General features: G+C 42.8%; 1 protein-coding gene across 18 annotated transcripts in view; it reads right to left on the reverse strand.

Annotated features, from left to right (window-relative positions):
- Window positions 1–22,765, reverse strand: part of LOC116820233 (protocadherin gamma-A4-like) — a 393,116-nt gene that overhangs the window by 131,689 nt on the left and 238,662 nt on the right. Inside the window, exon 1 of one of the 18 annotated variants that reach the window (XM_075068037.1) lies at window positions 15,564–16,025. The exons of 15 other annotated variants lie outside the window; for them this stretch is intronic. In XM_075068037.1, the coding sequence (XP_074924138.1) occupies window positions 15,564–15,956 (393 nt within the window). In that variant the 5' untranslated portion in view covers window positions 15,957–16,025. Of the gene's footprint in view, window positions 1–5,873; window positions 8,488–10,827; window positions 13,400–15,563; window positions 16,026–22,765 lie in introns of those variants that run through there. 2 more of the 18 variants (XM_075068018.1, XM_075068010.1) reach the window with 2 other exon arrangements.

The raw sequence follows: 22,765 nt of genomic DNA on the forward strand, positions 1-22,765 counted from the left end.
CAAAAGAGAGAGATTCCACTGCTTCCCCCTTACCACACAGAGCCAGTTATGGCTCATAATAGAAGGCAAATTTATGTTAGATCCAGGCAGACTTGGCCCTTGTAAATCCATGCTGACGTTCCTGATCACTTTCCCTCCTCACAAGTGCTTCCAAAAATGTTTATTTCTGAGGACCTCTCCATTATATTTTTCAAGGACTGAGGTGAGCCTAAGCTGGCCTGTAGTTCCTGGATCCTCCTCTATTCCTTTTTTAAAGATGGGCACTAACATAAGCCTATTTTCCAGTCATCATGGGACCTCCCCCGATCACCAAATGAGTTTCAAAGAGTTTTCAGAGACAATGGCTCTGGCATTCACATCCGCCCAAACTCCATTTAGCACCCAAGATACAGCGCATATGGCCACCATGACTTAGTGCTCAATACCAGTTTTCTAAACCAAGACCTGAACCTCTTCTTCTCACACAGAGGTTGTCACCATCACTCCCATACTGTGCTGCCACAGTCAGCAGTTTGGGTGATGACGCATTGATTTGGCGAAGACAGGCAAAAAAAAGCATTGAGTAAACATACTTTTTCCACAATCCCATGTCACAGGTTGCCACACCCAATTCAGTAAGGGACCCATAATTTCCATGAACCTCCTCTGTGCTAACATACCTGTAATAAACAGCTTTGTTACTCTTAAACATCTCTACTAGCTGCAACTCCAAGTGTGATTTAGGCCTTCTTGATTATCACTCCTGCAACATGCCTGAGCAATATTATTTTATACTCTGGTTCAGTAGTCCAATCTTCACACTTCTGGAAGCTTCATTTTTTGTTTAAAGATCAACAAGGATTTCAACTGTTAAGCCAAGCTGGTCGCCTGCCATATTTACTATTCTTTCTACACATTGGGATGGTTTGTTCCTGCAATCTCAATAGGATTATAAAATACAGCCAGCTCTCCTGGACTCCTTTCCCCCTCATGTTATTCTCCCAGGGGATCCTGCCAATCAGTTCCCTGAAGGAGTCAAGGTCTGCTTTTCTGAAGTACAGTGTCCGTATTCTGCTGCTCTCCTTTCTTCCTTGTGTCAGGATCCTGAACTTGACCACCTCATGATCACTGCATCCCAGGTTCCTGTCCACTTTTGCTTCCCCTACTGATTCTTCCCTGTTTGTGAGCAGCAGGTCAAGAAGAGCTCTGCCCCTTGTTGGTTCCTCCAGTACTTGCACCAGGAAATTGTCCCCTACACCTTCCAAAAACTTCCTGGATTGTCTGTGCACTGCTGTATTGCTCCCCCATGAGATACTGGAGTGATTGAAGTCCCCCATAAGAACTAGGGCCTGTAATCTTGTAACTTCTGTTACTTGCCTGAAGAAAGCCTCATCCACCTGGTCTTCTATAGCAGACTCCCACCAGTACAAACATATTAATAATAGATTCACAGAATATCAGGGTTGGAAGGGAGCTCAGGAGGTCATCTAGTCCAACCCTCTACTCAAAGCAGGACCAATCCCCAGACAGATTTTTGCCCCAAATTCCTAAATGGTCCCCTCAAGGATTGAACTCACAACCCAGGCCAATGATCAAACCACTGAGCAATCCCTCCCCTCAACCTTTAAGGAAATAGTATGCAATCTTATTATCTTAAAGGGAGTTACCCAGACACTTCTATTTCAACACATTGGATTAGATAAAACAGTAAAACAAATATATTAGCTACAAAAATATAGAATTTAAGTGAGAACAAGTATTGTAGCATAGAAGTCAGAAATGGTTACCAAAAAAAAAAGAAAAGAAAAGAAAAAAATGTTTATTAGTATCTACTTAAGAAACTATCTTAGTTGCAAAGCACACTTTCTCACCGCATGCCCTAGCAGTTTATTGACCAAGGTCAGGACCCCTCCCTCAGAGTCCAATGGTTGTTTCCTTTTGTCTTCTCAGGTGCTGAGAATGATGTGGGCAGGGAGAAAAAGAGGGATCCCTTGGGGTGTTTGTCTCTTCTTTTTATAGTTTCAGTCCCTTCCCCTTGAAAAATATTTCAGCTGAGACCCAAGAGACAAAGAGTCCATGTGGAAGGATATTCCATGCTGTTTTTTTCACCTGTTTGAACTTCCTTTGTTTTCCCTCCCTGCTTGATGACTCTGTTTACAGCTTACATGCAAATTAAGGCAAGCACACATTCCTTCCTTTGTTTGGAACAGACCTGCTTTCTGCTTGGGTAGGGCTGTAGAACATGTGTTCATACATCATACAGGGGAATTTTATAACTTTGTATACAATGTTGCCACAGATATTTTACCAGTACATTACTGACCAGCAAATTATGAGTTTTCGTATGAAACCTTACAAGGCTTACGTTGTACAAAGATTATTACAATAATGTGTAAATACAAGTGTGTGTTCCACCTCCACCCTCCCACCAGCGGTGCTTGCAGCTGAGAGTACATGCCAGGAGGGGGATAAAAGGAACTTTATCTCTATGCTGTTTGAACTCAGGGTACAAAGTGTGTATAGGCATAAGCAAGAGATCCCCAGCTGTTTTGCTTGGGTTACCCTAAAGAACATACATTGCTTGCTTATTATGGAAGCTTCTATTAGCTTTTAAAAATAAACATTGTATCTCATTTCTGTTTCTATGATTACCTGCTTTAACCTTTTAAATAAATCTTGGATTTTCTTTTCCTGTTTAATAAATCTTTATATAGTTTATTATAGAATTGGATAGAGGCCAATTGTCTTTGGTGTGATATATAAAGTGCAACTGACGTGGGGTAAATGACTTTAGGACAGGGAGTAACCTGCATATTGCTGTGATTTTTTATGTCAGGGACTATCTATCAAAAAAGTAAGCTCATGTTGGTGGAGAGACAGACTAGTACGTAAGGGGACTATTTGTGACTCCATGTTAAAGCTGTCATAGTGCCTAAGGTGTTTACACTTGATATTTGTTTAGTGAAATCTAAGTATAGAACTCACAGCCAATTTGAGGTTTCTGCCCTGGTTCCTAACAGTCTGGCCTGAGTTTGAGTCACTCTCTTGAGTCATTGCAGGCAGTGACACAGAAGGAACACAAGCCAAAATACGGAAAGAATAGGTTAAAGAATGTTTAAATAAGTTGGTAGGGCCTGACAAAATTCATTCTACAGTACTTAAGAAACTAGGCAAAGCAATCTCAGAACTGTTAACAATTTTTTCTTTGCGAACTCCTAGGGGACAGATGAGGTCCCAAAGTACTAAAAAAGGGCAAACATAGTACCTGTTTTTTAAAAGAGGAACAAGAATAACCTAGGGAATTATAGACCTGTCAGCCTAATTTCAATACCAGGATAGATATTGAAACTAATTATTAAACAATCAGTTTGTAAGGTTCTAAAGAACAACAGGATTATAAAGAATAGCCAGCATGGATTTCTCAAGAACATAATAATGCTAACCAACCTATTTGCCTTATTTGACAGGGTTACTGGCCTTGGGGATTGGGCAGAAGCAGTAGATGTGATATATATTGATTTTAGTAAGGTTTTTGACACAATCCCACATGACATTCTCATAAGCACACTAGGGAAATGCCGTCTAATGAAATTTGTATAAGATCGGTTCACAACTGATTGAAAGACCTTACTCAAAGAGTAGTTATCAATGGTTAATTCACAAACTGGGAGGATGTATTTAATGGGGTCCTGCAGTGGTCAGTCCTGGGTCCAATATTATTCAATATTTTCATTAATTACTTTGATAATGGAGTGGAGAGTATACTTATACAATTTGCAGATGACACCAAGATGGGAAGGCTTGCAAGCACTTTGGAATACAGGATTTATAATTCAAAATGACCTCTACAAACTGGAGAATTGGTCTGAATTCAACAAGATGAAATTCAATAAAGACAAGTGCAAAGTACTTAGGAAGGAAAACCTCAAATGCATAGCTACAAAATGGGGAATAACTGGCTAGATGGTAGTACTGCTGAAAAGGATCATGAGATTACAGCAGGTCACAAATTGAATATGAGTCAGCCGTGTGATGCAGTTCTGAAAAAGGCTAATAACATTCTGGTGTGTATTAACAGGACAATAATATGTAAGACACGGGAGACAATTGTGCCCCTGTATTCAGCACAGTTGAGGTTTCAGCAGCAGTACTGTGTCCAGTTCTGGACACCACACTTTAGGAAAAATGTGGACAAACTGGACAGAGTCCAGAGGAGAGCAACAAAAATGATCAAATGTTTAGAAAGCTTGACCTACGCAGAAAGGTTAAACAAACTGGGCATATTTAGTCTTCTGAAAAGAAGATTGAAAGGGGACTTGATAATAGTCTACAAATATGTTAAGGGCTGTTATAAAGACTATGGTGATTAGTTGTTCTCCATGTCCACTGAAGGCAGGACAAGTAGTACAGTAACTGGCTTAATCTGCAGCAAGGGAGATTTAGGTTAGACTAGGAGAACCTTTCTAACTATAAGAGCAGTAAAAAACTTGACTAGGCTTTCAAGGGAGGTTGTGGAATCCCCATCATTGGAGGTTTTTAAGAACAGGTTGGACAAACACCTGTTGTGAAGCTGGCAAACCAGGTGACAACTTACGCCAAGATCCCCATGCTTCATTTGAATATTGACAAACAGGTAGCTGGAATCAGTATAGCTCACCTGAGTGTTAGTATTATTAAAACAGGAATCAGAATTATAAAAATGTGCTTGGTATTTAGAATTTATTGAATGCTTGTAAGTTTCTGCATGCATTAATCTTACTTATAAAATCTGTATCCCACATTCTAAGGTAATTAAGCATTTATATTATAAGCCTCTGTAAATCACCAGACAAGAGAGAAATATTAACTTCTGTTAAATACTAGCCTCCAACAAAAGATGTTATGTCCTATCTGGCAAAGAAGGCCCATCAATGCCAGAACTACTATGGTGGAACATCAGAGGACGAAAGACTCTATTACTCTTCCCCTATCCCCCATGAATAGGAAACCTTCAAATGAATTCCTCCCAACAGCTGAGTTTGCCACTTGAAGCAGAAGGGAGGAAGGAATCAGAAGCCCTAATAAGGCAGAACTGTATATTTATGCTGCTTAAACTCTAAGGGGCAAGAATTACTAAACATAAGCAAAAGTTCCCAAGTGCTTAGCCAGTGTTAGCCCCAAGGAATACATAGAACTTGCTTATTAGAGAAGCTTCTACTATCTTTTGAAACTTAACAGTGTAATTCATTTGAGTGTGTATGTTTAGCTGTTTTCATCTTTTCCTAGTTAATAAATGCTTAGATACTTTATTATAGATTTGGCTACTAGCCTTGTCTTTGATGTGAGATCTAAAGTGCAGTGGACCTGGGGTAAGTGACTGATCCTTTGGGATTGAGAGTAACCTGAAATATTGCTGTGATCATTGGTGGAAGGTACCTTCTATCACAATGGCAAGCTTACCTTGGTGGTGAGACAGATTGGAGTATCCAAGGGGACTGTCTGTGACTTCATGTTAATGCTGTAAAGTGTTTACACTCGATAACTGGTTGGTGAAAACTATATATAGAATTAACAGGCAATGTGGGGGGGGGGCAGGAGAATTGTGCCCTGTTTCCTAACAGTTTGTCCAGGCTCTTGATTCATTGCAGAACAGCTTGACACTTGTCATGGATGGTATAGTTTTCCTTGATCCTGACTCAGTAGAGAGGGCTGGGAGGTCCTTGCCAGTCTTACATTTTTATATTTTTATTATTCTATGATTAACTTGTGTTTCAGAGATTCCAGTGATGTGTACCACATAATAGCCAAAAAATTACTTATGTTCAGTTTCACAATGAACTCCTACACTCCTTGGAGAGGTAAACATATACTTAAAAAATCTGCAAACAGAGATGAATATGAAAGTGGAAGCTTACCTCCCCAGCAGTTTCCTCAGCCTGTAATATGTTACTTCCATTGCCCAGAAATAGCATCCCAGAGCTGTCACTGCACAGAATATTCTCTGCTATCTGGACATTAGGCTTCTTCTTGAAATCTGAGGATAAACACAGTTGATACGAATAAGGCAAAGTTCCATCATCGTAGCTCAGTGGGAACGTATGGCTAGCCTCTGAATAAGAGTCAGGACCAAAACACTGAAGTAATTTAGGTTTCCTTGAACTTCGCAATTTCACCAGAATGACGAGTGCAACAGTCAGGAGGAATAAAAATGAGATCAAGGCTAAAGTCAACACCAAGTAAAATTGTAAATCAGACTGAGATGTGGAATCACCCGACTGATCACTCATTTCCGGAAGAGCCTCTTGGAAGTTCTCGGCAAACACCAGGTTGAGAGTCACTGTGGCTGACAGAGGCGGCTGCCCGTTATCCTTCACCAGGGTGACCAGCCTGTGCTTCACAGCATCTCTGTCCGCAAAGGCGCGGGCTGTCCGGATCTCCCCGGTGTGCAGCCCCATGCTGAACAGCGTCGGTTCCGTGGCCTGGAGCAGATGGTAGGAGAGCCAGGCATTGTGCCCTGAGTCAGCATCCACCGCCACCACCTTAGTCACCAGATAACCTGCCTCGGCCGAGCGAGGGACCATCTCGAACAAGGCGGAGCCATCGGCTCCCACGGAAGGGTACAGGATGCGAGGGGCGTTATCATTCTGATCCAGAATAAACACCCTGACGGTGACATTGCTGCTGAGAGGCGGGGACCCGCCGTCTTGGGCCTGCACTTGCACTTCAAACTCCCGGAATTGCTCGTAGTCGAAGGAGCGCTGCGCATAGATAGCTCCGGTCTGGGAGTTAATGGAGATGTAGGAGGAGAGAGGCACCTCCTCGAGGTTGCTGCTCAGGATGGAGTAAGTGACTCGGGCGTTCCGGTCCAGATCCCGGTCTGAGGCTTTTACACTGAAAATAGAGGCCCCCGAGGGATTGTTCTCTGGCACATAGGCGGTGTAGGAAGGTTTCTCAAAGACAGGGGCGTTGTCATTGATATCCGAGATCTGCAACAGGATGGTTTTCTGGGTGGAGAGCGGGGGAGAGCCTTTGTCTGTGGCTGTGATTGTGATACTGTACTCCGAGGTCCTTTCCCTGTCCAAGGTGCTGTCTGTAACGAGTTTGTAGTAGTTATTAGAAGATGAAATTATCTTAAATGGCAAATCATCCTGCAAATGGCAGGAGACCTTTCCATTATCTTCAGAATCTTGATCTTTAACATTGATCAGAGCTATCACTGTTCCGGGCAGTGAGTCTTCTGGGACTGGATTGGCGATGGATGTAAGTGTCATTTCGGGGGCACTGTCGTTCTCATCAAGAACCTCGATCTCCACTTTGCAGTGTGACACTAGTCCGCCTCCATCCTTTGCTTCTACTGCCAGGGTGTAGTCACGTGACTCCTCAAAGTCCAAAGGCTCCTTTACTGTAATTTTCCCGGTTTCTGGGTCCAGACTGAATTTCTGAAGGGCCTTTTCTGGAATGTTGCTGAAGACGTAGCAGATCTGAGCATTTGAACCTGTATCGTTGTCGGTGGCTTTAACCTGAAGCACTAAGGAGCCCGCAGGTGCATTTTCCCTCAGGCTGACTTTGTAGAGCTCTTGAGTGAAGACGGGGAGGTTGTCATTGGCGTCGGTGACATTAATCCATATCTGGGCGGTCCCAGTTCTCTGCGGCTCTCCCCCATCCACAGCCGTGAGAATCAAGTGAAGGCTGCGCTGGCTTTCTCGATCTAGGGGTTTCTGCAGCACTAAATCTACATATTTATTGCCATCCCGGCTCTCTTTAACTTCCAGGATGAAATACTGATTGGGGCTCAGCTGATAACTCTGCAAAGAATTCATCCCAACGTCAGGATCTTCAGCATTTCCCAGGAGAAAACGGGCACCTAGTAAAGTAGATTCAATCATCTCTAGTTTGATATTATCTTTTACAAAACGCGGGGTATTATCGTTAATGTCCTGGACCCCGACATTTATGTGGAAAACATTGAAGGGATTTTCCAGCACAGTTTCGAAATTTATGACGCAGAGTTGAGAAGTCCCGCATATCTCCTCCCGGTCTATCCTGTCATTCACATAGACGTTTCCACTTTCCCCATTCACGCTGAAGTATTGCTTTTTAGCTGCTGAGACAACACGGAGCTTCCGGTTGGGCAGTTCTCTCACACTCAGCCCCAAATCCTTGGCGAGATTCCCCACAAGGGAACCTTTCGCCATTTCCTCGGGAATCGAATAACGAATCTGCTCCGAGACCGCCCCGCAGAACAAAGACAATAAGAAGGGAAACAACAGTACTTGCCGTGTCACTGCCCAGCCCGGCTCTCTGTGTCTGATTTCCATCCCGGTCCCTGTCAGAACTGCACTATTCTTGCTGTCTTCTTTGTTTTCATTAATCCCTTCAGGTTGAAGAAATGTGCGATCACGCAGTGCAAATGGAGTCCCGATTGTCTTCTCAGGTGTACAGAGCGCTCTGTGGCGGTTCCTTTTTCTCAGCCGGACTGTGAAGGTCTTTCTGCTGTTTCCTCTCCCATCTGCGCTGTGTGACAGAGTAATCGCACTGCAGGAGGCTCCGGTGGATCTCCGGCTCCAGCCCTGGCTCCGCATTGGCCAACAGCGGCACTCCGAGTCTCAACGGGAGAACTGCAATAGCAGTGATTTTATTATGGGCGGCTACGCAGCTCTAGGACTCTCGTGGGAGTTTTTTTTTCTGTTCAAAACGTATTCTAAGTGTACAGTGTTGTGAAATAATTTCTCTTAATTGTAAACAAGTGAATCACAGATGAGATGTAAAAGTCTCGACTATAAATACTATGCACGTATGTTTGTGTGTAGCCATTCATGGATAGCGCAAACGTCAGACATTCTTGAGTTTTCTGTATCGTTTGTGTGTATGTGGTGACAATGATTCAGTATATTTATATCTGTATATATGAATATGAACAGGTAGGAGAACTTTCCAACATTCACAGCAAGTTCTATTTTAAGAATCACATCTACCACAGTCACTAATACCCGTGAAACACAACCAATACTGTTTGACAGAGTCTAGCATTTTTAACACGTGAATGACATGAGCGCACATGAGCAGCCGCGGATTCAAATTCTCAAAGTAAACTTCTGAACTAAGCCATTTTCTGGGTTAGCTTTAGGGTCTTATTGTCCATTGTAGCTTTTCTTTTTCCTTCAGACTACTTGGTCCACTCACAGTACACAGATTGTTTCTAAAGCAACAAAGGAAAGTTTCCATTCTCAAATCGTACTACAAGTACGCACTAGGCAGAATTCTCCTACAGAAATAGAACTGCACTAAAAAGCACAGTAAAAGGTTCCCAGACATACCCTGAACTGTTCCAATAAAGCATCTCTGGAAAGGTAAAGTCCTAGTAAATCCGTATATTAAAAATTGCTCTACGATGCAAAGATATTGCATTCCTCACACAGAACATTAGGGTTGGAAGGGACCTCAGGAGGTCATCTAGTCCAACCCCCTGCTCAAAGCAGGACCAGACCCCAGATTTTTGCCCCAGTTCCCCAAATGGCCCCTTCAAGGATTGAACTCATAACCCTCCGTTTAGCAGGGCCAGTGCTCAAACCACTGAGCTATCCCTCCCTCCCAAACAAGATTGTCAAATATCCATTCACCATTGACTGATAAGTTATCTATAATTATTGGTCCATTCACCGTGGAAATTTCAGTTAGACTTTTAAAAATGATTTTAATCCATGTGGTGCTGAAAAAAACTTTCTTCCTAGATAAACATGACTAAGAAATGTTAGAATATTCCTTATAATACTAGCTATGTTTAAAAGTATTAGCATAATCTGACACACATATATGGCAACTTCTCAAGGACCCAAACTAGGACACAAGAATATTATTCTTACAAGAAATGAAAAACATGTTCAAATAGTATCTTCGTCCTAAATAAATGTTTACAACTGTTCCTCCCTTTTCACTCCAGCTGCTGGTCAAATTTCTGGGCCCTGGGGAGGTTCCAGCTGGAAGCAGAAGTTGATGGAGTCTGATATTTTCTTTGAGACAGTCTTATTGCTTTACAGCGAATGTACAAAGACCTTCTTCTCCAAAGACAGGAGGACTGAAGAAAAAAAGGAGCAGTTTCTCAGCTTACAGAACCCAAGACTCTTTAGCCAACACCAGACTCTCTCAGTTTAGTGCTGTGCGTTATGCCTCTCCTCCACTCTTCACACAAACATTACTCAGAAACAGCCCTCCGCCCACTCACTCCAAACTTCCGGGTGGGTTCATAACCCCCTTTTGTCTTAGGTGAGGGGGTTCCCATTAACTTATCCTGACAGCTAGCTAGGTTACTTGAAAAGTGTATTCACATCCAGTCTCAAAGATGGATGCAGTCACCAATACCTCTCAGAATAACAACCTTAATTTCCTCATTATGCATTTTGAGTGCATACAGTTTGCAATAACATCAAATTGGAATCCAAGTAAGCTGATTTGTAAATTAAAATAATATTGACAGCCAAGCAGATACCTATTCACTCTCCTTTAAAACACCGTTCATACTCTCTGCCAATCTTCTTTTTAAATTATGCCCCAATACCTTTATATTATTTCAGGCAATGAAAAGTATCCGGTATTATAGATAAAGATAGTGCCAGGTTTTAAATGAATTATTATTTCATCAAAACTCGTAAATTGAATTAAGATATGTCTTTTCTGTGACACAAAACAAAATGTATAAGGTCTGACCAAATATTCCGGGGGTTACAGTGGTTTTCAAAACACTTCCAAATGAATTACACGTGCATTATGCTAAATATAACATTCCCCACTCTGTATATTTAGATTACTGCTATATATTCAAAAGTCTTTATATCGAAACACAAATAAGAAAGCGCCAAAATATCAGCTCACCTTAACAGAGGTCTGATCCCCGTTATTAATGCATAACTCTTCAGTCATTAGAATAGGATTCTTTATCTCGTAAGTCTGCTGACTAGTCAGAGTATTTGAATAGTTTGATTTGGCAACGTTGAACTGGCTCTTTCTGGAGTCCGTGGTGAGAGAAAACTCATGTGAGTAGGAGTGAAGAAAAGCTCTGACTCCATCGAGCCCCACAAACTGCGAGACCGGAACTCCACTGAAAGTCACACTCGAGGAATCAAACAGCTGCGACTTTCTCCACCGGCGGAGCCTCAGCGTCACTAACACTATGAGAAAGGTCAAGAACAAGCAGGAAACGGAAGCCACAGCGATCACCAAATACAAGGTGAGGCTGGACTCGGGGTCTACAGGAGCTGAGAGGCTGCTTAAATCGGAGAGGATTTCGGGGATGCTGTCAGCCACCACCACCGTGACAGTGGCCGTGGCAGAGAGAGGGGGCTGCCCGTTGTCCTTCACTAAAACCACCAGACTTTGCTTGAGCGCATCTTTGTCGAGAAAGGAGCGCGCCGTCCTGATCTCGCCGCTGTGGAGTCCCACAGAGAAGAGCCCCGGCTCTGTAGCCTTCAGCAGCTGGTAGGAGAGCCAGGCGTTCTGCCCGGAGTCTGCATCCACCGCCACCACCTTAGTGACCAGGTAACCCGGCTCGGAGGAGCGAGGGGCCAACTCCACTCCCGTGGAGCCATCGGTGGGAAAGGAGGGGTGTAAGATGTGCGGGCTGTTGTCATTTTGATCCAGTAGAAAGAGTGTGACGGAGACATTACTGCTGAGAGGTGGGGACCCCCCATCCTGAGCCTGGACTTGGAACCGAATCTCCCGGAACTGTTCGTAATCGAAGGAGCGCAGAGCGTAGAGAGCCCCAGTCTCAGAGTTAATGGAGATGGAGGAGGAGAGCGGAGCTTCTTGGATCTGACCTTCGGTAACAGAGTAGGTGACTCTGGCGTTCTCCCCTTCATCGGGATCATTAGCCTTCAGGGAGAAAACGGAGGCTCCTCTCGGGTTATTCTCAGTGACGTAGGCGGTGTAGGATATTTCATCGAAGAGGGGGGCGTTGTCATTCGTGTCTAAAATCCGGAGCGGGATCGTGGTGGCTGTAGAAAGAGGAGGAGTCCCATTGTCCGTGGCGGTCACTGTGATGTTGTATGCTGCCACCTGCTCTCTGTCCAGGGCTCGGTCTGTCACCAGACTGTAATAATTATCGAAGGGTTTCATCAGCTGGAAGGGCAGGTTGCTGGCTACGGAGCACGTGACCTCCCCGTTGTCGCCTGAGTCTGCATCTTGCACATTTAAAAGGGCGATCACAGTCCCGGGGGGAGAGTCCTCGGGGATCGAGCTAATGAAAGACCTGAGAGCGATTTCCGGGGCGTTGTCATTCACATCACTAACAAGGATTACAATTTTCGATTTGTCGAAAAGACCTCCCACGTCATGCGCTTGCACCTCAGCTTCATACAATGCAGCTTCCTCAAAGTCCAGTTTCCCCACGACTGTTATTTCACCCGTTTTTGGGTCCAAGTGGAACATTTGGGGAGCTTTGTCTGTGATTTTTTGGAAAGAGTATTTCACCTCTTTGTTGACTCCTTCATCCAGGTCAGTGGCTTTTACTGTAACAACCATGGAACCTTCAGGCACATTTTCCCAAACGCTCACTTTGTAGACAGGCTGGCTAAAAACTGGGGCATTGTCATTAGAATCGAGAACAATAACGCGGATTTGCGTAGTGCCGGATCTGACTGGATCTCCCCCGTCAGTGGCTGTGAGGATTAGATTGTGAACGGCTTGTTCTTCCCGGTCTAGAGACTTTTCCAGCACCAGTTCGGCGTATTTTACTCCACCCGATCGCGTTTCTACATCCAGTAAGAAATGAGTGTTACTGTTGAGTTGGTAGCTCTGGATGGAATTTAGTCCCATATCCGGATCCTCTGCCTGACGCACAGAAAACCGTGATCCTGGCGCTGTTGTTTCACTGATTTTTAAATCGAATTCTTCTGACCGGAAGCTGGGAGCATTATCATTAATATCTGTGATTTCAACTTCGACCGGAAAAAGTTTCATTTTATCCTCCACTATAACCTCACAGTTTAACAAACACTTCTCCACTCGGCCACAGATCTGCTCTCTGTCTATTCTCTCGGTGATGTATAAATGGCCGGTCTTGAAATCTAAAGCAAAGTACTGAGTCTTACCTCCGGAAACGATACGGACTCCGCGGTCTGAGAGCTGCCCTACATTCAGCCCCAGGTCCTTTGCGATGTTCCCCACAAAAGACCCTCTTTCCATTTCCTCCGGAATAAAATAGCGAATCTGCCCAGAAACTGCTTCCCAAACGGTAACCAGTATCATGCAGAACAGGGCTCGCCCTTTGCAGTCCCGGAGCCTTTCTGCATTTGCAGTTCCCATGGTAATGTAGAAATGCCGCCGATTCTCCCTCAGGGAATGTCTGCCAATTGTTTCCGAAAATATTGGGTGTTAAATCATAAGCCTGTTTCAGCCAGTATCGTCCATTAATGCTTAGTCCAGAGAGACCCAGTGAGAGAGTCTGATCTGTGTGTTCTGTGCTGTCTAATAGCTGTGCTGCGCTGGCTGGATCTCTCTTCGCGTTTCTCTCCCTGATTGGTAAACAGCGGCGCTCAGAGTCTCAACCAAATACTGCAGAAGCTCCGCGCTGGAGTTTGTAGATTTGTATTTATATTTGACACTTATTTTTAAAAATATGCTGCGTTCTTTTAATTAGGCAAATGAGTCTGATATATGCATAGGAAATCCACAAAACTATTGTCAGTGACGAATCTTTTTATTCCTTAAAAGACTTACTGATAATATTTTTGTAATTTTAATCTGAGTGCATATGAATTAGACATATCTCCCTTTCCCCCTGGAGTTATGATGTATATATATAGCTTTTAAATATAAGTGATTTTTTTAGACTTTCACTCACATACTGTAGATGTGATATATTCAACTGCAGCACTAAGTCATATTTTGTTCACATTTCAGATATTTTGACTTGGTCAGGTGTGTCATTTAATTCATAATATTAATTACCAAATCAATAGACGAAATGAAATTTGTGTTATCTATGGGTGAGCTTTGTCAAATGGATACTATAAAACAATTCGTACTCCGTGTATTTCCCAGCCTGGTAGTTTTCAAGGTCAGTTTCCTAATATCTAGTCTAATTTTCCTTGATTATGCTACCACAAGAAGAATGTAGGTGCCAATAATCCCTGAAGTCAAAATATGAAAGGAACACGTGTGTGTATATATATACACATAGCAACATACACATATACACAGATACATACCACATATGTGGTAGTAATATCCATTTGATAAATTACAGTGCCAAGAGATGAGTAGGACCACGTTTCTTCAATTTGGCATTCATCTTTGACCACTTCAACTGAACTTTGAGCGCTACTGCGTGCCTTTGAGGACAACCTGTGTTCCTGTGTTCTAATTTCTAAGATTTCCAAAGCGCCGAGTCCTTCAAAAATGCGAAGTTCTGAAATATAAGCATTCCAGGGAAATGTTTTCTTCTTCCCCTAAGTTGTGGAGTATGCTCCTCCCCCGTTGAAATATTTAAACTAATCCCAGAACCATGATAGTCAATATTTAGTCATGCTCCAGTGACAATTCTAAGGATCGATATCTCGAGATTCTGGAGGGCTATTAGTACATCTACGCTATTGAAAAATAAGTGTTAACATGTCCATTGGATTCAGCATTTGCTCCTGGGTCTGGTAAGTGCAAAGAGGGCCAACTCCAGAACATATCATGTGTACATATAGAAATGCATTTTAAGGATTGTTATGGCCCCTATGATCTATGGATATTTGGATTCACGGTAGCCAAGAAAACTTGGCTTGACAAGAGCAGATAAAGACAGAAAAATGCTCTAAAACATTTTTAAATCTGTGAAATATTTGTAAAATATTTCCACCATGTAAATTGTGTGCCATATGCAGAATACATTATGACATTTTGTGAGGGTTTTTTTTATCATCATGTTTCAGGTGACCTGCATAATTACGGCATGGCTCTACCACTGGTAGGAAATATAATCATAACAATTATGCCAATAACACCCTTATATGACACCATATCCCAATAACATGCTATAAAAATCTCAAGAAAAATATGAGAAGTAGGTCAAAGTATATAAATGTTTGTGATTATAACATCCACCTAAGATCGTAAAGAAGAGGTGCTCAAAAAGCATATAGAAGAGCATTAAAGAAAATTTATATATTAAAATTAGATGACTTTAATATTTTGTCTTCTTTGGAAGAAATACATCTTACCCGAGATGCATAAATATTTATTCATAATGTATTTATTTCAGTTAGACCTTTTGTAATGAGAGAAAAGAGGCTCTGATTTGGAAAATAAGAATGGACGTGCAATTAAAGAAGTGGATAGGGAACTGGGAAGATTGAGTTTTTTCTTAGATTCAAATGCAGAATTCCTCTGTGACATACCCAGATCAGTTATAGCCTTTGTCTCTCATTTCGTCATCTATAAACGGAAATAATCTTTCTCTGCCAAGCATGGATTTTTGTTCTGAAAACAAATTCATTTATATATGTGATACCTCAACTACTATGGAGATAAAAGCAAGAGATACACCTAAAGACATCAAGGCAGTATTTCAGAATGACTGCCTACGATGTAAAAATATCAAATTGCGCATGAAGAAAGAAGCTCACCTCCCCAGCAGTCTCCGTCTCAGCCTGTAAACTTCTACATCCATTGCCAATAAATGACATGCCAGAGCTGTCACTGCACAGAATATTTTCTGACATCTGGGCACTGGGTTTCAGGAAGGTACATTTATTCCTCGTTAACTCTGAGGACAAACACAGCTGGTAGGTGTAAGGCAAAGTCCCGTCTTCATAGTTTGGTGGGAACACAGAGCCGGTCTTTGGATAAAGGTCAGGACCAAAACACTGAAGCAATTTGGAATTTCCTGACCTTCGCAATTTCATCACAATGGCCAGTGTAACAGTCAGGAGGAACAAAAATGAGATCAAGGCTAAAGCCAACACCAAGTAAAACTGTAAATCAGACTGAGGTATCGAGTCACCCGATTGGTCGCTCATTTCCGGAAGAGCCTCTTGGAAGTTCTCGGCAAACACCAGGTTGAGAGTCACTGTGGCTGACAGAGGTGGCTGCCCGTTGTCCTTGCTACCAGGTGTGACCAGCGCTGTGCTTCACAGCTCCTCTGTCCGCAGAAGTGCGCGGGCTGTCCGATCTCCCCGGTGTGCAGCCCCATGGCTGAACAGCGTCGGGTTCCGCGGCCTGGAGCGATGGTAAGGAAGAGCCAGGCATTGTGTCCTGAGGTCAGCATCCACCGCCCACCAAAACCTATCCCATACCAGATAACCTGCCTCTGGCGAGCGAGGAGGACCATCTCGAACAAGGCGGAGCCATCGGCTCCACGGAAGGGTAAACAGGATGCGAGGAGCTTTTCATTTCTGATTGCAGAATAAATACCCTGACGGTGACATTGCTGCTGAGAGGCGGGGACCCGCCGTTCTTGGGCCTGCACTTTGCACTTTCAAAGACCCGAATTGCCGTAGTCGAAGGAGCCTGCGCATAGATAGCTTCCGTCTGGGAGTTAATAAGAGATGTAGTGAGGAGGAGGCAACCTCTCGAGTTGCTGCTCAGGATGAGTAGTGACTCGGGCATGCGCCGTTCGGTACCAGATCCCGGTCTGAGGCTTTACACTGAAAATAGAGGCGCGCCCGAGGGATTGTTCTCTGGCACATAGGCGGTTGAGAAGTTTCTCAAAGGAAGGGGCGTTGTCATTGAATTATCGAGATGCTGCAACAGGATGTGTTTTCTGGGGGAAGAGGGGAGAGCCTTTGTCTGTTGGCGGTGATTGTTGATATTGTTACTCCGGGGTCCTTTCCCTGTCCAGGGGACTGTCTGCTGAGGACTTGTAGTAACAATGTTTGACGAAACCGCTATTTTTAAAAGGCAGCTTGTGGCTTGAATGTGACACGTGACTTCTCCGTTTTTCTCCCGTATTTTGGTCAGAACTTTTGATCAGAGCTATCAATGTCCCGGTACTTTGAATGAGTCTTCAGCTGACCGGGGGTGTGTGCCAGAAGTAAACGTCACTTCCGGCATTGCTACGTTTTCATCAGTATTGTTATTGACTTCGAGTGAGGCGGACTGCCAACCCCGTCCCTGGCTCTATCACCCAACATGTATTTGTGTTGTCTTTCAAAATCTAGATCCGCGTATTTTGTAATTCTTTCTTTCTCAGGAATCTAAATAAAACAATGTACGGCGATTATTCTGGTACGATTGCTGAATGAGTATGTGATTTGGGCAAAATCCCCCTAGTCATTTCCCGCATCGTGGCTCTGCAACCGAAGTTACAGAGATGAGCCCGTGTCGGATTATATCACTCACACTGACTTTGTAGATCTCCTCAGTAAATACGGGGCCGCTTTTGCAGGGCGTATGTCATTGGCATCAAGTGAACATTAACCCTAATATGAGCCTCGCCGGATCTGACTGAGGGTCCCCCCCATCCCACAGCTCGTAGGATCAAGTGATGAGAGTTTTGCTTTTCGCGATCCAAAGATTTTTCAGCACTAATTCTGTGGTATTATTTCCATCCGGGGCTCTCTTTTTACAAAATCAGGGTAAAATGGGGTTCTTGCTGAGTTTTGGTAACTCTGCCTGAGTTGAATCCCAACGTCTGAATCTGTGGGCAGATCTAGTGGAAACCGCCGCACCAGGCACATGCTGATGTCTTATAACTCTAAATCCATATTTGTTTGTCCTTGAACCGGGGGCATTATCATTTTAATGTCCTGGATTGCTAATTCACATGGAAAACATTCAAAGGATTTTCCATCACGCGTTTTCGAAATGCCAGGGAACAAAAGGGGAGTCTGCCCCGCATATCTCCTCCCGGGTCATCCTGCCATTCACATACAGGTGCCATTTTCCGCATTCACATTGAAATATTGCTTTTCCGAACTTGACACGGAGCTTTCCGCTGCTGGCATTTTCTGGTATTTATCCCAAATGCCTTGGCGAGATTCCCCACAAAGGAACCTTTGGCCATTTCCTAGGTAGGGAATAACGAAAGTGCTCCGAGACGCCCGGCAGAACAAAGACAATAAAGACAACAGTAACTTGCCGTGTGACTGTCGGCCTGGCTCCTCGGCGCCTGATTTCCATCCCGGTCCCTGTTCGATTTCCTCTCTGCTTTTCCTTGTTGGTTTTTGGTTACATCAGATGTTTTTACAAACCCATCGGGGCAAAGAATCCGCGTCAGAGGGTAAACTTCCGGAGTTGTGTGCCTTCCTAAACGGACCCCCCCGGGGTTCCCCTTTTCTAAGCCGAAAACCTGTGAAGGTTCTCTCTGCTATTTCCTCGCGATCCGCAGTGTGTGACTGAGGCAATCGCAGCGCAGGAGCTCGGATGGATCGCCGCTCAGTCCGGCTCCGCATGGCCAACAGCGCACTCCGAGTCTAAACGGGAGAAACTGCAAATAGCAGATGATTTTTATCAAGGCGGCCGTTCCAGCTTACTCACAATCATGCTTGTTTGGTGTTTTTTTCTTCGCATTTGCATGGCAAATTCAAAAACATGAAGTATAGTAAAAACAATGGCCGTGAAGAATAAACAATGCGTGTTTCTTAACATAAGTAAAATGTATAAATCTAAATCTTTTTTAATATATCGTGTCGGTCCTTGTGTCTATTTACTGAAGTGTAAAACTTACAACTTCTGAGATTTTCTTGCCTTTGTTCATATATAGTGCGTGTATTGTGGTCTTAATGTTCTGGTTGTGTCCTGTATGAATATGTAGCAAAGACAACAATTCCATGCTACATAACCACATCCTCTGCAAACACTCCTAAGGGTAAGATTTAAGCAAGCACAGTTCTAAAGCGTTTGACAGAAACGCTATAGTTTTAAACCAATAGCACGAGTGATTGCGGGTTTCAAAATATAAATCTAAACTCCAAGCAAAACTATTTTGCGTGCCCTTATGAACTTTAGTTTATCTTTCCTTCTAAAGTTATCTGCCCACCACAATACAAATGCTGTTTTAGTCAAAAAAATAAATAAAAAAAGAAATACTAAGAAAAAAAGAAAATTATCTCGAGTTGAAATATGATGAAAAAACCAGGCCCTTTTTTTTCGCTTCCTCTCATAGAAACGCGCTTAAAGAATCACTTTAATAGTTTTCCAGACATACAAAAAAACTAAACAGGCTCGGCAAAGTGAAATGACGTCCTAGTGAGCCAGATGTATTCAAAGTCTTCCCAGTGACAAAGACAAGAGAGATCGTCAAATAATGGAAAGTATAATCATGAGGCCTACTATACAAACGATGGTGGAGCGCTCTCTCTCTGTGGATTGCTTCATAACGATATGTGCTATGGTACAACATAGATTACTAATTTTAATAAGATGCAATAAATTTTTAGAATCTTCTCTTTATTGAACTCACCTTTGTTTGGCTAGAGAGACAAGATTTCAAGCATTATACCGAGCTCTTCTTTTGATCCTGTCCATTTCGAATGCTTGTCTTTCCTCACCAACAGAAAGCTGGTCCAATAAAGGCAAATACCTAACCCTCCTGTCAGCTCAATATCCTGGAACCAGCTCAGCTACAAACAAACATGGCATACAGAATATTTCGGCTATTGCTAAACTTACAATGCTATAATAAGATATTCTGTAGTGTCATCAATTTTCTCAAATACTCATGGCTCAATATAAGAGAAAAGAACATTTATTCTTGCAGCCGAAATTTAAAAGATTGGTCGAACTAGTCTTCTCTTAATCAAGACATTTACATAACTTTAGCTTCATGATTATGCACTTCTACCCTGCATTATTTGCAATATGGAAAGTCAGATGAAATCATATTGGAGCTAAATACACTGGTTTATAAAAATAAGTTAATATTGCGAACTGTGCTGTCACTGAAACATTTTGCCTTTCCGTAACATCCTTATTCCTCTGAGCTATGTTTCTAAAAATATATGAAAATTTCCTTACTTTGTAATATCTGAAGTAAGGTAACTCATATAGTCACAGATTAAAGGCAGATTCAAGTTTTTAACAAAATCACCTTTTCATGAGAACTGCAAAACGGAATTAGGAAATCTGTTTTCTAAATGAGTTTTCAACATAAATATTATTACATAAAATATATTTATAAATACATATCCGTCCAATACTCTGAGGACAACATGGACTCCAAATTCAATTCCGAATAACATGCCAGAGTCTGGTTCGGATAATCAAAGCTTTACAAGAAAAGCATCTAGTATAACCGAGACTTTCCCTCTCTCTCTCTCTCTGACCCCCAACATTCTCTCTAATACAGGCCCCCAAACACTTGATGCACCCAGTAATTCTCTAGCGATTAACAGAGAGAAAACGGAGGCTCCTCTCAGGTTATTCTCCGTAACATAGGCCGTGTAGGATGTTTTATTGAAGGAAGGCACATTGTCTTTCGTGTCTAAAATCCGAAGTGGGGTGGTGGTGGCTGTAGAAAAAGGAGTGCTGTTGTCCGTGGTGGTCACTGTGATGTTGTATGCTGCCACCTGCTCCCTGTCCAGGACTCGGTCTGTCACCAGACTATAATAATTATCCAACAATTTCCTCAGCTGGAAGGGGAGGTTGCTGGGTGTGGCACAGGTGACCTACCCGTTCTCTCCGGAATCTAGATCTTGCACATTTTGAGACCACATCTGCACCTAGTATTCAAGATATGAGCATACCATGGATTTATATAGAGTCAGTATGATTTTTTCTGTCCTGTAATCTATCCGTTTCTTAACTATTCCCAGCATTCCGTTCACCTTTTTGACTGCCACTGCACATTGAGTGGATCCACAATGACTCCAAGATCTCTTTCTTGAGTAGTACCTGCTAATTTAGACTCCATCATTTTATATGTATAGTTGGGATTACGCTTTCCAATGTGCATTACTTTGTGTTTATTAACATTAAACCTCATCTGCCATCTTGTTGCCCAGTCACCCTGTTTTGAGAGATCCTTTTGTAGCTCTTTGCAGTCTGTTTCGAACTTAACTATCTTGAGTAGTTTTGTATCATCTGCAAATTTTGCCACCTCACTGTTTACCCCTTTTTCCAGATCATTTATGAACATGTTGAATAGGACTGGTCCTAGAACAGACCCCTGGGGGACACCACTATTTACCTCTCTCCATTCTTAAAATTGACCATTTATACCTACCCTTTGTTTCCTATCTTTTAACCAGTTACCAATCCATGAGAGTAACTTCCCCTGGCAGCTTACTTTGTGTAAGAGCCTTTGGTGAAGGACCTTATCAAAGGCTTTCTGAAAATCTAAGTATACTATATCCACTGGATCCCCTTGGTCCACATGCTTGTTGACCCCCTCAAAGATTCCAGTAGATTGGTGAGGCATGATTTCCCTTTACTAAAACTGTGCTGACTCTTCTTCAACAAATTATGTTCATCTACATGTCTGACAATATTGTTCTTTATTATAGTTTCAAACAGTTTGCCCAGTACTGAAGTCAGATTTACAGGCCTGCAATCACCTCAGGATCACCTCTGGTGCCCTTTTTAGAAATTGGGGTCACATTAGCTATCCTCCAGTTATCTGGTACAGAAGCTGATTTAAATGATAGGTTACAGACTACAGTTAGTAGTTCTGCAATTTCACGTTTGAGCTCTTTCAGAACTCTTAGGTGATTACCACCCCGTCCTGGTGACTTATTGCTGTTTAATTTATCAATTTGTTCCAAAACCTCCTCTAATGATACAGTTATCATTCTGGGACAGTTCCTCAGATCTCTCACCTAAAAAGAATGGCTCAAGTTTAGGAATCTCCCTCATATCCTCAGCTGTGAAGACCAAAGAACTCATTTAGTTTCTTCTTATCATCCTTGAGTGCTCCTTTAGCACCTTAATCGTCCAGTGGCCCCACTGGTTGTTTTTCAGGCTTCCTGCTTCTGATGTACTTAAAAAAAATTGCTATTACTTTTTGAGTCTTTGGCTAACTGTTCCTCAAATTCTTTTTTGGCCTTCCTAATTGCATTTTTACACTTCATTTGCCAGTGTTTATGTTCCTTTTATGTTCCATGTAAATATCTTCATTAATGATCTGGAGGATGGAGTGGACTGCACTCTCAACAAGTTTGCAGATGACACTAAACTGGGAGAAGTGGTAGATATGCTGGAGGGTAGGGATAGGATACAGAGGGACCTAGACAAATTAGAGGATTGGGCCAAAAGAAACCTGATGAGGTTCAACAAGGACAAGTGCAGAGTCCTGCACTTAGGATGGAAGAACCCCATGCACTGTTACAGACTAGGGACCGAATGGCTAGGAAACAGTTCTGCAGAAAAGGACCTAGGGGTTACAGTGAATGAGAAGCTGATGAGAAGCTGGATATGAGTCAATAATGTGCGCCCTGTTGCCAAGAAGGCTAAAGCATTTTGGCGTATAGTAGGGGCATTGGCCAGCAGATCGAGGACGTTATCATTTCCTCTATTCAACATTGGTGAGGCTCATCTGGATACTGTGTCCAGTTTTGGCCCCACACTACAACGAAGATGTGGAAAAATTGGACAGAGTCCAGAGGAGGCACAAAAAATGATTAGGGGGCCTGGAGCACATGGACTTATGAGAGAGGATGAGGGAACGGGGTTGGCTTTATTCTGCAGAAAAGAGATGAAGAGGGGATTTGAAGGGCTGCTTTCAGCTACTTGAAAAGAGGAATGGCATTAGACTGTTCTCAGTGTACCAAGGTGACCAGACAAGGAGTAAGGTCCTCAATTGGCAGTGGGGCAGGTTTAAGTTGGATATTGGCAAAAACTTTTTACTAGGAAGTGTGTGAAGCACTTGAACTGGTTACCTCAGGGAGGACTC

This window comes from Chelonoidis abingdonii, chromosome 7, assembly GCF_003597395.2.
Source record: "Chelonoidis abingdonii isolate Lonesome George chromosome 7, CheloAbing_2.0, whole genome shotgun sequence".
Classification (NCBI taxonomy): Eukaryota; Metazoa; Chordata; order Testudines; family Testudinidae; genus Chelonoidis; species Chelonoidis abingdonii.